This window comes from Nomascus leucogenys, chromosome 13 (genome assembly GCF_006542625.1).
Source record: "Nomascus leucogenys isolate Asia chromosome 13, Asia_NLE_v1, whole genome shotgun sequence".
Classification (NCBI taxonomy): Eukaryota; Metazoa; Chordata; class Mammalia; order Primates; family Hylobatidae; genus Nomascus; species Nomascus leucogenys.
Genome location: NC_044393.1, coordinates 235,928 through 253,183, shown reverse-complemented (window position 1 = coordinate 253,183; position 17,256 = coordinate 235,928). Strand labels below are relative to the sequence as shown.

General features: G+C 50.5%; 1 protein-coding gene across 1 annotated transcript in view; it reads left to right on the top strand.

Moving 5' to 3' along the window:
- Window positions 1–17,256, top strand: part of PRPF6 (pre-mRNA processing factor 6) — a 49,436-nt gene that overhangs the window by 24,109 nt on the left and 8,071 nt on the right. The window contains exons 10-14 of the mRNA XM_003280170.4: window positions 5,262–5,380; window positions 6,333–6,551; window positions 10,774–10,896; window positions 14,940–15,061; window positions 16,751–16,889. Coding sequence (XP_003280218.1) covers window positions 5,262–5,380; window positions 6,333–6,551; window positions 10,774–10,896; window positions 14,940–15,061; window positions 16,751–16,889 — 722 coding nt within the window. The remainder of the gene's footprint in view (window positions 1–5,261; window positions 5,381–6,332; window positions 6,552–10,773; window positions 10,897–14,939; window positions 15,062–16,750; window positions 16,890–17,256) is intronic.

Sequence of the window (17,256 nt, the reverse complement as noted above, 5' to 3'; positions counted from 1 at the left end):
GTCACGTGGCCCCCGGAGAGCATGTTGGCCTCTGCACGGTCACGTCTTCTTGGCTGTGTCTAGCATTCAGAACACTCTTTTCCTGTTCTAGGCCAACTTCAGGGGTGTGTGCTTCCTCCACATACGTTGGCTGGCTGTGGTGCTTCCTCCCCTTCTGCTCATAAAGTCACACTCCTTGAACGCCATTGTATCGTGGTGTGCCGTGTGGCTTCCGAAAGCACCTGGGGAAGGTGACCTGGTTGGTTTTAGTGCCATGCCTGTGGGCTTCTGATGAGATACCAGTGGAAATACGTTAGCTCTCTCCCAAAACTTGAAGACACAGAGTCCCGGGAGTCGTAAGTTAATGACTCCATAAATTGAGTCCCGTATGAATATTTTGTTCTTTAGAGACGTGAAGTTCATTTCCACCAATATACAAAGTATTAGGGGAAGTAGTTCATATTTAGACAAATAGAGCACTCATCTCCCACGCAGGCGAGGTGAGAGTGCACAGGAAAAACAGCTGTGTCTTTCCGTGTCTTCTCTCTGTGCCTGGTCGCCTGGTTGGAGGTTAGGACTTTCTTTCTTTACTGCTCTGCCCTCTGCTATCACCCTGCATGGTCAGGGTTCTTGACCTGGATGAGTTAACCCAAATCTTTTTTTTGTTTTAGACAGAGCCTCATCCTGTTGCCCAGGCTGGAGAGCAGTGTTGCAATCAGCTCACTGCAGCCTCAACCTCCTGGGCTCTAGTGATCCTCCTGCTTCTGGCTCTTGAGTAGCTGGGACCACAGGTAGATACCACCATGCCCAGATAATTTTTATTTTGAGACAGGATCTTGCTCTGTTGCCTAGGCTGGAGTGCAGTGGCATGATCATAGGTCACTGGAGCCTCAACCTCCCAGACTCAAACTATCCTCCAGTCTCAGCCTCCTGAATAGCTGGGACTCCAGGGACATACCACCATGCCTGGCTAAGTTTTTAATTTTTTGTAGAGACGAGGTCTCCCTATGTCGTCCAGGCTGGTTTTAAACTCCTGGGCTCAAGTGACCCTCCTACCTCAGTCTCCCAGAATGCTGGGACTGCAGATGTGGGCCACTGTGTCCAGCCAGGACCCATATCTTTATCCCCAAAGGGTCTGACTTGTTGGTAGTTTTGCTTTTTTGGTGGCTGTAGTTCCCATTAACTTTTACTGGTAGAAGTAGAAATACTAAACTATATTCAGGACCGGCTTCTAGATAGTCTCCCACAGTGGGTGGCAGCAACTCAGTCTCACTTTGGGAGTCAGGGTTAGCCTCTCCAGCCAGGCCTGGTACATGAGGAGGCCAGAGGGAGCTGTGGCCTGCACCCTGGTTGGCACATACTCCTTTTGGACTAGCTCACTCTTTTTTTTTTTTTTTTTTTTTTTTCTGAGACTGAGTCTCGCTCTGTCACCCAGGCTGGAGTGCAGTGGTGCGATCTCGGCTCACTGCAACCTCTGCCTCCTGGGTTCAAGGAATTCTCTTGCCTCGGCCTCCCAAGTAGATGGGATTACAGGCACCTGCCACCACACCTGACTAATTTTTGTATTTTTAATAGAGATGGGGTTTGGCCATCATTTTAATAGAGATGTGTTGGCCAGGCTGGTCTCAAACTCCTGACCTCATGATCCACCCGCTTCGGCCTCCCAAAGTGCTGGGATTACAAATGTGAGCCACCGCACCCGGCCTTTGGACTAACTCTCTTGACAGGAGGGTCCAAAGAGGCGGAGACGGGACTCGTGGCAGCAGAGACGGGACTCGTGGCAGCGGAGACGGGACTTGTGGCAGCGGAGATGGGACTTGAGCCATTCAGACATTACTGTTTATTCCTAGACCCGTGTGTTCTGGCTGTGAGATGCAGCCGGGATTGGTGTCTATTCACAGCATTTGTGGCGTTCTACTGGGCTGCCAGGCCATGGCTCTGAGTGAAGGGCGCATGGTAAGACCATGTTCTGCCTGAATCAGTGAATTCACATAGCTTTGTCTTCTGGCTGTCTTTCAGTTGGTCAAGTGGACATCCAGATAATAAGGCCAGGGTGTCACGGCCAGTGTGCTGTGCAGAACCATGTGTAAACCACAACAGACTTTTGCCTTCTCGGTCCCTTGATCCTAAGGAACTCCCTAGAGGTTGTAAGTGTGGGCTGAGGGAGGAAAGGGTTGAGCAGCCACCAGTGTAGGAGGCGTCTGCCCCGTGGCTTAGGCAGCTGTGCTGCACCTGCCTCCCTTCCACACCATCTCCTGGGTGCCATTTCCACCCTATGAGGCCACTGCTGCATCTGCCCAACCTTGTGGCTTGGTCTGTCAGTAACACCTGGAGTGGGCAGCAGGTTCCTCAGTCATTTTATGTTTCTTAGCTGAGTGTTCATTCCCTGCCAGGGCCTCACAGCCAGCCTGGGGCTGTTTCTCAGCAGGAGAGCAGGTACCTGCAGGAGAGCGTAGCTAGCTCACTTGCCCTCTCCCCTCCCCGCCTCCCCTCCCTGCCTGCCCTGCCCTGCCTGCCCTGCCCTGCCCTGCCCTTTTCTTCTTTTTTTTTTTTTTGAGACTGAGTCTCCCTCTTTTGCCTAGGCTGGAGCTGGAGTTCAGTGGTGCAGTTTTGGCTCACTGTACCCTCCACCTCCTGGGCTCAAGCGATCCTCCCACCTCTGCCTCCCAGCTAGCTGAGACCACAAGTACATGCCACCATGCCCAGCTAATTTTTGTATTTTTTTTGTAGAGACAGGGTTTTGCCATGTTGTCCAGGCTAGTCTCAAACTCCCGGGCTCAAGTGATCCTCCCACCTCAGCCTCCCAAAATGCTGGGATTATAGGTGTGAGCCACCACAATCAGCTGCCTGGCCTAATATTCTTTTTCTTTTTTTTTTTTTTGAGTTGGAGTCTCTCTCTGTCACGTAGGCTAGAGTGCAGTGGCACAGTCTCAGCTCATTGCACCTATGCCTCCTGGGTTCAAGCGATTCTCCTGCCTCAGCCTCCCCAGTAGCTGGGATTACAGATGCATGCCACCATACCTGGCTAATTTTTGTATTTTTAGTAGAAACAAGGTTTCACTGTGTTGGCCAGGCTGGTCTCGAACTCCTGACCTCAGGTGATCTGCCCGCTTCGACCTCCCAAAGTGCTGGGATTACAGGCGTGAGCTACGGGCTACACCTGGCCTGGCCTAATTTCTTAACATCATTAATTGTCTGCTGTGTTCATGTTTTTCCAGCTGTCGTGTCAGTACCTGCACGGGCACATGCACACATAACCACGTGTACACACAGTTGGTTTGAATCAGGATCTAAGCAAAGTCTGAACATTGCCGTTTGGTTGATGTCTTCTCTGGGTTTGTTGGTGGAATTGGGTTGTTTTTCCTTGAGATTCCTCACATCGGGGTTTGCTCACTGCAGCCGTGAGATTGTTTCATGTGGGTCTCGTTTCCTGTACCCTCTGTTTCCTGTACCCTCTTGTAAATTGGAAGGTAGATTTGGAGACTCGTAAGAGTAAGCTTTGTGTTTGTTTTTTTTTCTTTTTTTATCAAGGAAGTATTCATGGCAATGCAAGCAGCATCAGGAGCTGCAGAGGCTGCCACTGCTCAGTGGCCCCAGTGTCCTTCATGGAGTTCTCCACAGCCTTTCAGCTCCTGCCTTTGGCAGTGGCTGGTGACGCGTGCCCGCATCTGTTCCTTCATTAGGGTGTGCAAAACGGCGACATTATAATTAGGTCACTCTTTTTGCTTTTGTTGCCAGAATTATTCTAAAAAGAAGAACTTTCCTATATCCATGATTTGGTTATTCTGAGTTTATTTGGGAAAGACAGAATAGATGCTTGATTTGTTTCCTTTCAACTTTCGGGATGATGAGTTGGTTCTCTAGCATTCTCCAAAGGTGACTAATGGTCCCTTGGAGCTTTGTTAGGAACTTTGGAATGCTGTGGTATTTCATGGGTTCGAATACATTGCAGGTAATATTCTTAATATGCTTACTGACCTTCAGACTCTCCGATCATTGTCCAGTAGGAGTCTCTTCTAGTTTGTTCTTGAATTTTTTTTAAGTTTTAGTTATTTTTGTTTAAGGGAAAACATGTAATAATGAGGTATTTTAGATTGGGCGTGGTGGCTCATGTCTGTAATCCCAGCACTTTGGGAGGTCGAGGTGGGCGGATCATGAGGTCAAGAGATCAAACCATCCTGGCCAACATGGTGAAACCCGTCTCTACTAAAATTTCAAAAATTAGCTGGGCATGGTGGCCGCATGCCTGTACTCACAGCTATTTGGGAGGCTGAGGCAGGAGAATCGCTTGAACCCGGGTGGCAGAGGTTGCAGTGAGCCGAGATCACGCCACTGCACTCCAGCCTGGCGACAGAGCGAGACTCCATCTCAAAAAAAAAAAAAAAAAAGAGGTATTTCAGACACTGGCATTTTTTCATAAATATTTGAAGTGAATTACATAGATCTTAAGTGTGCAGTTTGATGTCTTCACAAGTGCATGCACCCGTGTAACCCACACTCAACCAAGGCATAGAGCATTTCCAGGGCGGACACCGTGGCTCACACCTGTAATCCCAGCACTTTGGGAAGCTGAAGCGGGCAGATCACTTGAGATCAGGAGTTTGAGACCAGCCTGGCCAATATGGTGAAACCCCGTCCCTACTAAAAATACAAAAATTAGCCAGGCGTGGTGGTGCGCACCTATAGTCCCAGCCACTTCAGAGGCTGAGACAGGAGAATCTCTTGAACCCAGGAAGCGGAGGTAGCAGTGAGCTGAGATTGTGCCATTGCACTCCAGCCTGGGCAATAGAATGAGACTGTGTCTCAAAACAAAAACAAAAACATTTCCATCCCCGCAGAAAGTCCCCTGGTGCCTCTCAATCAATCCACACTATCCCCATTTGTTGGCAGTCATGCTTCTGACTTATTTTGCCAAGATTAGTTTTGCCTGTTTTCAAACGTCACATAAAGGGAGTTGTACAGTATAAACTCTTCTGGGACTGGTTTCTTTTGTTCAGCATGTTTTCGAGGTTCATTCCCGTTGTTGCTGGTTTCCTGAGTCCTGTTGATGTGACCCCGGAGTCTTCAGTCACTTCCTTGCTTTCTGCTACCACAAGATGCTCTGTTTATCCTTGTTTCTGTCTGCCCCAGACCTGAAGGAAGCCACATAAAGGGCAGGTGTGCGGTCCCTGACTGTCAACCAGGGAAGTCCGTCTCATCCTGACCAGCAGCATGCTCACCACGTGAGCCTCCTGCTTTTATCTCCTTTTCTGTGACGTGGTTTCTTGTTTGACCTTGTCTAGCCCTTGAGCACGTTCCAAACTCGGTTCGCTTGTGGAAAGCAGCTGTTGAACTGGAAGAGCCTGAAGATGCTAGAATCATGCTGAGCCGAGCTGTGGAGTGCTGCCCCACCAGTGTGGAGGTGAGTCTGGTGGGCTCAGGGCCACCAGAGCCCAAAGTGGCCGAGGCCCGAGCCCAGGTTCCGTGTCTGGAAGTGATGATGTAAGTGGAGCATTGAGCTCACTCCGGCTGCGATTTCTGGGAGCAGAAGGCCGTGTGGAACCCCAGGATGCCGTTCTGTATACAGCCGCTAGGCAGGGTGGTCAGTGGCCTCCGCTAGTTGTGCTCAGAGAGAATCTTAGCTCATATCTGACCACTACAGAAAATTCTCTGTTGGGCGCTCTCTCAGGGGCCGTTTCCTCTCATCAGCCCAGAGTGTGTTGTGGGAGCCGAAGGTGGCGGGGTGATGGAAACATTGCTTTCTGTCAGCTCCACGTGACTGCCCTTTGCCTCCAAGCCAAGTGGGATTTCTTTGGTTTTAAGCATTCCAGTTCACAGCATTCTGTGCAGTGATTTTTAGTCTTGGTTTTATGATACCTAGTATGTCTTTAATTATCCTGAGGGGAATTGTGAAATTCTCCAAACAACATTAATCTTATTTTATTTACATAAAAATGAATAAAGCCCATACACATCTTAGGGATGGAATGCTGCAGAGCCAAGGGTCTGGGAACTTCAGGAGGCTGAACACCCTTCTGTGTGTTTGGCCTGTGAGGGCAGTAGCCTCATCCTGCTCATCTGTGCCAGCCCCTGGTATCAGGTCTGGCGTGCTGTGTGCCTGAAGGCTGCGTTTGTGAACATTCAACTGAGAATCTTTTGATGCTCACCAGAGTCACTAAATGAGTCAGAAGCATAAAAGGAACGGTTGGTCAGGTGAGAAGTGCTGCTGTGAACACTTCTCAGGCCATGTTCAAATGGTTCTCGAGAGCTAGGAAAGAACATGGTGGCCACGCTGGAGGGCGGGTCGCTGTCTGGCCTGCAGCTGTACCCCCAGCACAGCGTCCTCTCCTTTCTCTGGTGTCCTCTCCGTACAGCTCTGGCTTGCTCTGGCAAGGCTGGAGACCTATGAAAATGCCCGCAAGGTCTTGAACAAGGCGCGGGAGAACATTCCTACAGACCGACATATCTGGATCACGGCTGCTAAGCTGGAGGAAGCCAATGGGAACACACAGATGGTAGAGAAGATCATCGACCGAGCCATCACCTCTCTGCGGGCCAACGGTGTGGAGATCAACCGCGAGCAGTGGATCCAGGTGGGCCGCAGGCGGGTGTCGTGGTGTCTGCTTTAACAGTGTACATGCCGCACGTGAGAGTCCCACGCAGGACTGGGGGCTGCTGGATGGTACTGGGGAGTCCTGCGCCGAACCAGAAGCAGGCACAGGTGTGGATGGGCCCTGAGGGACCTGGGCATGCCCACTGTCGCTCTTGATGGATTCAGGCCTGGAGTTCATCTTGGGGTGAACACTTCGGAAGCCCTTTGAGTGCGTGCACGCCCGACTGCATTTCTTTGCTGGTAGAAATGATACACCTAAGAGAGGAGGACAGGAAGTCTCATGGCTTCTTTTACTCTTCCCCTCTCCCCCACATGCTTTTTTTTTTTTTTTTTTTTGAGAGGGAGTCTCGCTTTGTCACCCAGGCTAGAGGGCTAGAGTGCAGTGGCACGATCTTGGCTTACTGCAACCTCCACCTCCTGGGATCAAGCAGTTCTCCTACCTCAGCCACTTGAGTAGCTGGGGTTACAGGCACCCGCCACCATACCCAGCTAATTTTTGTGTTTTTAGAAGAGACAGGGTTTCACCATGTTGGCCAGGTTGGTCTCAAACTCCTGACCTCAAGCAATCTGCCCGCCTTGGTCTTCCCTGTCTTTTATCTTTGTCTGTAGACTTAAGGCTATAGAAAAGTTTCCAAAGATCATCTAACTCAGGAAGTAGGGCTTGGGTTCCCTCTAATGCATTCTTTTAAGGAGTCACCCACTGAGTTATGTTTCTCTCAAGAAAAATAAATAATGAAATTGCTATTTTCTGTTTTATTTTATAACAGTTTGTCTTTCTTTCTTTGTTTCTCTTTCTTTTTCTTTCTCTCTCTCCTTCCTTCTCTTTCTTTCTTCTTCTTCCTTCTTCTTCCGTTCTCTTTCCTTTCTTTCCTTCCTCTCCCTCTCCTCTCCCTCTCCCCCCCCCCCCCCCCCCCCCCCCCCCCCCCTCCCCCCCTCCCCTCCCCCCCCCCCCCCCTCTCCTCTCCCTTCCCTTCCTTCCTCTTCTCCTTTCCTTCTCTCTTCCTCTCTTTCCTTTCCCTCGAGACAGGGTCTTGCCGTGTTGCTCAGGCCGGAGTGCAGTGGTGCATTCATGGCTCACTGCATCCTTGACCTGGGCTCAAGCGATCCTCCCACCTTAACCTCCCAAGTGGCTGGGACTACAGGCATGTGCCACCATGTTTGGCCAATTTTTTTATTTTTATTTTTTGTGTTGTTATGCTGCCCAGGCTGGTCTTAAACTCCTGACCTTAATCAGTCCTACCACTTCAGCTTCCCAAAGTGTTGAGATTACAGGCATCAGCTGCCATGCCCAGCCTATGACAGTTTATTAAGCTAGAATTAGCATTCTATAGAATCCACCCATTTAAAGTTTACGATTCAGTGTTTTTTAGTACATTCACAGAGCTATGCATCTGTCACCACAATCTTAGAACTTTCTCATCATCCCAGAAAAAAATCCTGTATCCATGAGTTGTTGCTCCCCATTTACATACCTCTGTAGCCTTTTGTTTTTGTTTTTGTTTTTTTGAGACAGAGTGGGTCTCTGTCTCCCAAGCTGGAGTGTATGGCGCAATCAGTCTTGGCTCTCTGCCACATTTGCTTCCTGGGCTCAAGCAATTCTCCTGCCTCAGCCTCCTGAGTAGCTGGGACTACAGGCGTGTGCCACCACACCTGGCTAATTTTTTTCTATTTTTTGTGGAGACGCGGTTTTGCCATGTTGTTCAGGCTGGTCTCAAACTCCTGAGCTCAGATGATCCACCTGCCTCGGCCTCCCAAAGTGCTGGGATTACAAGCGTGAGCCACTGTGCCTGTCTAACCTTGCTTTTTTACTTTCTTTCTCTATACATTTTTTTTCTGGACATTTTATTTACAGATGTTCAACTTATGGGCTTCTATCCTGATAAACCCACTATAAGTTGAAAATATCATAAGTCTAAAATGGATTTGAGGCTGGGTGCTGTGGCTCACGCCTATAATCTCAGCACATTGCGGAGCTGAGGCGGGTGGGTCACTTGAGGTCAGGAGTTGGAGACCAGCCTGGCTAACACGGTGAAACCCTGTCTCTACTAAAGATACAAAAAAATTAGCCAGGCATGATGGCGGGCACCTGTAATTCCAGCTACTTGGGAGGCTGAGGCAGGAGAATCTCTTGAACCTGGCGGAGGCAGAGGTTGCAGTGAGCCGAGATTGTGATACTGTACTCCAGCGTGGGCGAAAAAGCGAGACTCTGTCTCAAAAAATAAATAAAATGAAATAAAATGCGTGTGATACACCTAACCTGCCGAACTTTACCACTTAGCGTACCTACGTTAAACACGCTCAGAACACCTACCTTAGCCTACAGTTGGGCAAAGTCATTGAACGTAAGGTGTTGAATAACTCATGTAATGTATTGAATGCTATGATGAAAGTGAGAAAACAGGGTGGTGGTTTGAGTCAAAGTGTTGCTTCTACTGAATGTTTGTGGCTTTTGCATCGTCCCACACTGGGGGCCACCTGTGAGTGGAATCACACGACACGTGCTCTTTTGTGACTGGCCTTAACTTAGTGTGTTTTCAGGGTTCCTCCATGTTGTAGCATGGAGGTATTGAAATCCTTTGCCTACTTTTACATTGGATTGTGTCTTTATTATGGTCTATGTATTATTTTTGTCTGTTGTTTTATTATTGAGTTGTAAGAGATGTTTTTATATATTCTGGATATAGTCACTTATCAGAGACGTGATTTGCAAATACAGATGGTCCCTGACTTCTCATGGTTTGACTTTACCGTGGTTCAAAAGCAGTTTGCATTCAGTAGAAACTGTACATGGAGGAAGAGCCAGCACCTTTGCTGCAGGCCCTGAGGGTCTGGGTGCTGCGTCCTTGCCCCATGCATTCTTCTCACCACTGACCTTCGTGCCAGCGTCTCTGCCTCAGATCCTTGCTCTTGGTTCTGCTTTCTGTCTGGGATGGTTTTCTGGTGCTGGCGGGGCCCTGGGAGGGTCTGGGAGGCATGTGGCTCCTGTCACACTTTGCTTGCTCATGTCGTGGTCCCCCAGGTTGGCATGCCACAGTGGTGCCTGTGCTCCTGCACGCTGTTGCTCTAGCTGGCTTATCGGTCTCTTGTTGGTAGATGCATTGTCTTGCACACATGGGAATATATTTGTCACATGAATGCCTTAAAGTAGAACTGCCGGGTCAAATAGGTGCCTGTTTTATTTGGATAGAGAATGAGAAATTGCCCTCCACAGAGATATGTGCTTCTTTGCAGTATAAGATTTATGCCCCCCTTCACCAAGTGAGCCAGTCAGCAAATGTTTCAATGTTGCTCATCTGATACGTGCAAAATGGTACTTAGAATAGTTTAATTAGCATCTTGAAAATAAGAATAGGGGCTGAGTGTGGTGGCTCATGCATTAATCCCAGCACTTTGGGAGGCTAAAGCAGGAGGGTTACTTGAGACCAGGAGTTTAAGACCAGCCTAGGCAACATAAGGAGACCCCGTATCTATGAAACATAGTGTAACAATGGGCATGGTGGTGCATGTCTGTGCTACTCAGGAGGCTGAGGTGGGAGGATCCCTTGAGCCTGGGAGTTGGAAGCCGCATTGAGCTGTGATTGTACCACAGCACTTCAGCCTCAGTGACAGGGAGAGACCTTGACTCTCTCTCTCTTTTTTTTCCTGAGACGTAGTCTTGCTCTGTTGCCCAGGCTGGAGTGGAGTGGCATGATCTTGGCTCACTGCAACCTCCGCCTACCGGGTTCAAGTGATTCTCCTGCCTCAGCCTCCTGAGTAAGCTGGAATTGCGGGCACCCACCACCATGCCTGGCTAATTTTTGTATTTTATTTTTTAGTAGAGACAGGGTTTCACCAGGTTGGTCAGGCTGGTCTCGAACTCCTGACCACGTGATCCACCCTCCTTGACCTCCCAAAGTGCTGGGATTACAGGTGTCAACCACCGCACCCGGCTGAGACCTTGTCTCTTAAAAAAAAAAAAAAAAGGCTTTACATTTCTTTTCACATGTTTAAAAGTTGTTTGCATTTTTATTTTGCAGTGAACAGTGTGCCTATGTCCCTTGTGACATTTCTCTATTGTTTTTTCTGATTGGCGTCAGTAGGCAGTGTCAGCATCTTGTGCTGATGTCTGTCAGTTTTAACCATTCAGGAACGCCGTGCTCCCCATTGGGAATCTGCAGCTCTGATTTCCAAAATCAAAAATAAGTTTTGTGTTCCTCTTTCAGGATGCCGAGGAATGTGACAGGGCTGGGAGTGTGGCCACCTGCCAGGCCGTCATGCGTGCCGTGATTGGGATTGGGATTGAGGAGGAAGATCGGAAGCATACCTGGATGGAGGATGCCGACAGTGTGAGTTGGCAACAGGGGCCTTTGTCCGTAATATGGAGTCTCTGCTTGTGGGAACAGCAGGCACCTTATAACTAGGCTATTTGAAAACTCTTTTTTTTTTTTTTTTAATCTGAGACGGGGTCTTGCTCTGTCGCCCAGGCTGGAGTACAGTGGCGCTATCGCAGCTCACTACAACCTCCACCTCCCGGGTTCACGCCATTCTTCTGCCTCAGCCACCGGAGTAGCTGGGACTACAGGCACGTGCCACCACGCCCAGCTAGTTTTTTGTATTTTTAGTAGAGACGGGGTTTCATTGTGTTAGCCAGGATGGTCTTGATCTCCTGACCTCGTGATCCACCCCCCTTGGCCTCCCAAAGTGCTGGGATTACAGGCATGAGCCACCGCGCCCGGCCTCCCAGAGTGCTGGGATCACAGGCGTTAGCCGCCACGCCCGGCCTCCCAGAGTGCTGGGATCACAGGCGTGAGCCGCCGCGCCCGGCCACAGATTTGCTTTCTTATTCTGTTCACTCTCATGCACTTAACTCTTATTTTTTTTTCTGGAACTGTTTGACAATGAATGAGTTGCAGATGTGATGCCCTTTACCTTTAAACACTTTGGTGTGTATTTCTTTAAAAGAGGACATTCTCTTACACAGCCATAGCTCAGTTATCAACATCAGGAAATTGATGTTGGGACAGGTAACTTCAGACCTTACTCAGATTGCACCCACAGGCTGGGCACGGGGGCTGACACCTGTAATCCCAGCACTTTGGGAGGCCGAGACGGGCAGATCGCTTGAGCTCAGGAGTTTGAAACCAGCCTGGGCAACATGACAGAACACCGTCTTTACAGAAACAAAAGCCAGGCATGGTGGTGCACGCTTGTAGTCCTAGCTACTCAGGAGGCTGAGGTGGGAGGATCACCTGAGCTCAGGAGTTCGAGGCCATAGTGAGCTGTGATTGTGCCACTGCACTCCAGCCTGAGTGACAGCAAGACCCAGTCTCACCTGTTGTCTCTGCGTCCTTTTATTTTATTTATTTTTTTATTTTTTTGAGACGGAGTCTTGCTCTGTCGCCCAGGCTGGAGTGCAGTGGTGCAATCTCGGCTCACTGCAAGCTCCGCCTCCCGGGTTCACGTCATTCTCCTGCCTCAGCCTCTCTGAGTAGCTGGGACTACAGGCGCCCGCCACCACGCCTGGCTAAATTTTTTGCATTTTTAGTAGAGACGGGGTTTCACCATGGTCTCGATCTCCTGACCTTGTGATCCGCCCGCCTCGGCCTCCCAAAGTGCTGGGATTACAGGTGTGAGCCACCGCGCCTGGCCAATTTTTATATTTTTTATAGAGATGAGGTTTTGCCATGTTGGCCAGGCTGGTCTCAAACTCCTGACCTCAGGCCATCCACCTGCCTCAGCCTCCCAAAGTGCTGGGATTACAGGTGTGAGCCACCGCTCCTGGCCTGTTTTTCTCTTATTATTTTGTCATCTCTTTCACATACACTGGAGTAAGCACAGCTGTTTTTCAAAGTGCTCGTGATGCTGGAGTAAGGACAGTGTTTTCTGTGCCCAGAAGTGTGCTATGGTGCTACTTCCCTCCCGGACACCAGGGCCTGGGGCACAGCATCACTTGATCCTGTGGGTGTTCAGGCCACTCTTGGGTTGCTCGTGAAGGTCCGAGGAGGCGATGGAGAGTCTGAAATGCTTTGTCACCAACCCTCAGGACTTGGATCAGAAATCATAGAGAGGGGCATAGACCAGAGTGCTCTATCCAGGGCCTGACCCTCACTGGCATCCTCCCTGACCTGTCAGATGCTCCTGGTCAGGACACAGTGCCTGAGGCAGGGCCCTTGCTGGTTTCTGTGCTGGTTGAGTCAGACTGAAGCCATGTGACTTGGGAGGCATCAGGTCTGAGTGAAGAAATCTCAGTGACATCCCCACTCCTTTTCTTTCTCCTTACCCGTTTTCATGCTGGGAGTCCTTAACGCTGGGAGGCTCACTGTTGTCCCTTCCTCTCGTAGAAGGCAGCTGTTCCTCTGGGAAGTGTTCTTCGGTGCCCCTGTGTGGGGACTTGGACAGCTTTGAGCTGTCAGTCCAGATCTTCGCCATTGTCATGTTCACAGTTGCAAAACTTTGTTCCTGACCCAATTCCTGGTGGCCTCTCACTTACCTTCAGCAACAAACTCCTTCTTGGTACAAGAATCCTTTCAGTGGCCGGGCGCGGTGGCTCATGCCTGGAATCCCAGCACATTTGGGAGGCCGAGGTGGGTGGATCACTTGAGGTCAGGAGTTCAAGACCAGCCTGGCCAACATGGTGAAACCTCGTCTCTACTAAAAATACAGAAATTAGCCGGGTGTGGTGGCAGGCGCTTGTAATCCCAGCTACTTGGGAGGCTGAGGCAGGAGAACTGCTTGAACCTGGGAAGGTGGAGGTTTCAGGGAGCCGAGATCGCACCACTGCACTCCAGCCTGGGTGACAAAGCGAGACTCTGTCTTAAAAAAAAAAAATCCTTTCAGCATCTGTAGGGCGCAGAGGACGGTGACTTGTCCCTGTGTGAGGCTGAGTGGGAAATGTCTGAACCCGGCCCAGTGAGTCTCCAGGTGACGTGATCGCCAGTCAGACGAACCCCCAGAGGCTTTAGCTCTGCAAATGGTGACTGGCTTTTTTGTTTTCTTTTGTTGTTGATGCTAACCAAGAGATAAAATCATTCTTGAGTATAGGGGAAAAAAAGCCTGAAGAAAATAGAACTGTGTTTACTGTAGTTCTGTTGGAGTGGTTGGGTTTTTTCTCTTTGTTTTCACTTGTCTTTTACAGGTTTCTAATGAATGTAACTTTTTATCATGGTAAATATATACTATACCTAATTTTTTTTTTTTGAGACAAGGTCTCTCTCTGTCGCCCAGGCTGGAGTGCAATGGCACAATCTTGGCGCACTGCAACCTCCGCCTCCTGGGTTCAAGCAATTTTCATGCCTCAGCCTCCCAAGTAGCTGGGATTACAGGCATGCACCACCATGCCCAGCTAGTTTTTGTATTTTTAGTAGAGACAGGGTTTTACCATGTTGGTCAAGCTGATCTCGAACTCCTGACCTCAGGTGATCCACCTGGCTTGGCCTCCTAGGGTGCTGGGATTACAGGCGTGAGCCACCGCCATGGCCACTACACCTGATTTTTAAAAAAGAAACCAATATGTTTGATCTGCAGTTGCAGCATGTGTGTGTATGTGCACACGTACATATGCCTGGGCCACAGCCCCATGTGTGTGTGCACGTGCATGTGCATAGGGCTCAGCCACAGCCCCGTGTCTGTGTGTGTGTGTGTGTGCGTGCACATATGCATATGCCTCGGCCACAGCCCTGTGTGTGTGTGTGTGTGTGTGCACACCTCCATCACCTGCAGCTAGTGACTCGTGCACCTCTCGCAGGCCAAGGAAGCAGCAGGCAGCCCCATGTGCCCCTTTTTCAGTGTTCTTGTTTCTCGTCCTCATCCTTAGGCTTGTCTCTTTCATGTACACTGGAGTAAGCACAGCTGTTTTTCAAAGTGCTTGTAATGCTGGAGTAAGAACCACAGTGTTTTCTGTGCCCAGAAGTAGGTTTCCCAGTCCTGGATTGTGGTTCTACTTTCTTTCTGGGGGAGAGGACAGAGTGTGACTCTGCCGCCCAGCCTGGAGTGCAGTGGCGTGATCTCGGCTCACTGCAACCTTTGCCTTCTGGGTTCAAGCGAATCTCCTGCCTCAGACTGCCGAATAGCCGGGATTACAGGCGCATGCCACTGCGTCTGGTTAATTTTTGTATTTTTAGTAGAGATAGGGTTTCACCATGTAGGTTAGACTGGTCTCAAACTCCTGACTTCAGATGATCCACCCGCCTTGGCCTCCCAAAGTGCTGGGATTACAGGCGTGAGCCACCGCAATTGGCCTGGATTGTGGTTCGAACTAGATAAAACCCTGTGGTACACCTTCTAGCAGATGTCATCTTTGAGAATCGTATGAGGCTGGGGAGGGCATCAGGCCACTTGTTCTGTGTCCAGTGCTGGGCTGCCCATTCTCATGTCTGTCTCTCTGCTCTAGTGTGTAGCCCACAATGCCCTGGAGTGTGCACGAGCCATCTACGCCTACGCCCTGCAGGTGTTCCCCAGCAAGAAGAGTGTGTGGCTGCGTGCCGCGTACTTCGAGAAGAACCATGGCACTCGGTATGTGGTGGGACCCGCCGGCCCCAGGGCGCTAATGACACCTTCAGCTCCATTTGTGTAGCCCTGAATTTAAAACTCTCATGTCTGCTCATCCAGTCTTGTGCCCATTTGAGGTCTGGCCCTCTGGTCGTGATGAAGGATTTTATGGCACTTGGGACTTTGCAACTGGACCCATCTTTATAGCCCCTTCTGGGACAGCGATAATACTGCTTTCTAGTTGAGATACCAAGGAACCCAGGGGGCCCGTCCCGCTAGGTGTCCTGTAGCCTGAGGAGTGGCCTGGGTGTAGACTTGAGGCTGGAGCCCGCGTAGCCCACGGCCGAGCACTGGCTGCAGCGGTGGGTGGGGCAGCATCTGGGCTCAGGCAGGCATGTTTTCCATTTAAGCTGTGCTGGCTTTGGGTTTTGACTGGTTTTTGTGCTCAGAGGAGGTCCTTGACAATTTTATTTAACTGTACTATTTAATTGAAAACATCTTTCAGGTTTGCTTTATTGGCTGTAAATGCTGATTAAATTTGGCGTTGCAGTTTATTGTTTTAAACGGGTAGCTCTCGAGGGCATTGGGCTCGTGTCCCCACGCACCCTCTGTCCGTCCTCTCCCAGGTCCTCGGGTGATGCTCCCTGTACCAGGTGAGGACTGGCCCTGCTGGTTTCACTGGGGCCACAGCTGAGAATGTTGAGCCATTGTTTCTTTCCTTTTCTGGTGTGATTTAATCTCAACCTCTTCAGGACGTCTTTCCATGTGTCCTCCTGAAGTCCTGGCCCCCTCCCCATGCCCACCAGCTGGTCTGGTGTTTCGGAGTGATCTCCTCTGGGGACGTTTTGGAATGGCTTTCATGGTGGCCCTCTGTAGAAGGTCACCTGGGGCAGTTTGAGTGAAGAACAGGGCAGTGCCAGGTGTAGGCTGAGGTCTCTCGGCCCGTGACCTGAATATGAACTGCTGCCCTTGACCCCTGGGCACAGTGGGCAGTGCCCTACGGCTGCCCTGCCTTCTCCCCAGTGCACGCTCACAGGGATGAGCTTGCAGGGATGAGGGGAGGCAGCAGTGCTGGGAGCTGGTCCTCTGGAGAGCACGGTTGGATTGCTGGCCCTTGCTCCACACAGTGTGATTGTGTGTGGTCACTTTGTCTTGCTGTCGCACTCACTGAGGCCCAAAGGGGTCATTGATGTGACTGAGGGTGGTGGGCCACGTGAGAGTCCAGGAGCGTCAGACCTGATGCCCAAGGCTGGCAGTTTTGCCCAATAGTGACCTGAAAACACTTTCTTCCTATGAGATAATTCTTTTGGATGCCAGGAGAGTCAACCTGGGATCATAATCTTTATCAGGGGGTCCGGGGTGTGCTTGTGCTCTGTGGTTCGAGATGAAAAGGCCTCCCCTGTCACAGACTGAAGTTACTGCTGCTTCCAGGACACACGGCTGTAAAAGGCTCTCTTGTGAAGTTTGTCTCTCCAGCTCTGCTATTTAAACAATACATTGCTTTGTAGAACCCTCTTCAGTAGTTGATTTTAGAACCTTTATGGAGAGGAAAGATTTCCCCACACTCTCCCCATCGTAAAATCTGGTCAATCATTTATAGCATCGAACTTTGGAGCAGTAACTGTCTTTCTGGCGCGCCCACGCCATGGCTGAGTGTGGTGTGTGTTCTGGTTTATGGCCCTGACTCTGGTGACCGTGGCCTCTATCTTGCAGGGAGTCCCTGGAAGCACTCCTGCAGAGGGCTGTGGCCCACTGCCCCAAAGCGGAGGTGCTGTGGCTCATGGGCGCCAAGTCCAAGTGGCTGGCAGGGGATGTGCCTGCAGCAAGGAGCATCCTGGCCTTGGCCTTCCAGGTGGGTGAGGGTCGCCTGTGCGGTGAGGGGCCTGTGCACACAGGGCCTGACCTGGGGCCTGACTGGGGCCTGAAAATCTCCCACATACAACGTGGCACGTGTTGTGGTTGGGGTGCACTGGAGTCCAGGGGCTGCTCCACAGGAGCAGGGGCCGTGAAGGGGCCCGAGAGCAGGAAAGCAGCCCACCTGGCAGATCCTTCCCTCTCGGTCCCCCCACTCACTGTGACCACGGGTAAATGTTTCAGAACATGGAGCACGGGGTCACACGGGCTGAGGGCGCCCTTAGGTGAATGGACGCATTCAGACAGCCTCACTGAGCCAGGCCTGAGGGTGCCTGGTCGTCATGAGGGGTGTGCGTGTGTTTTTT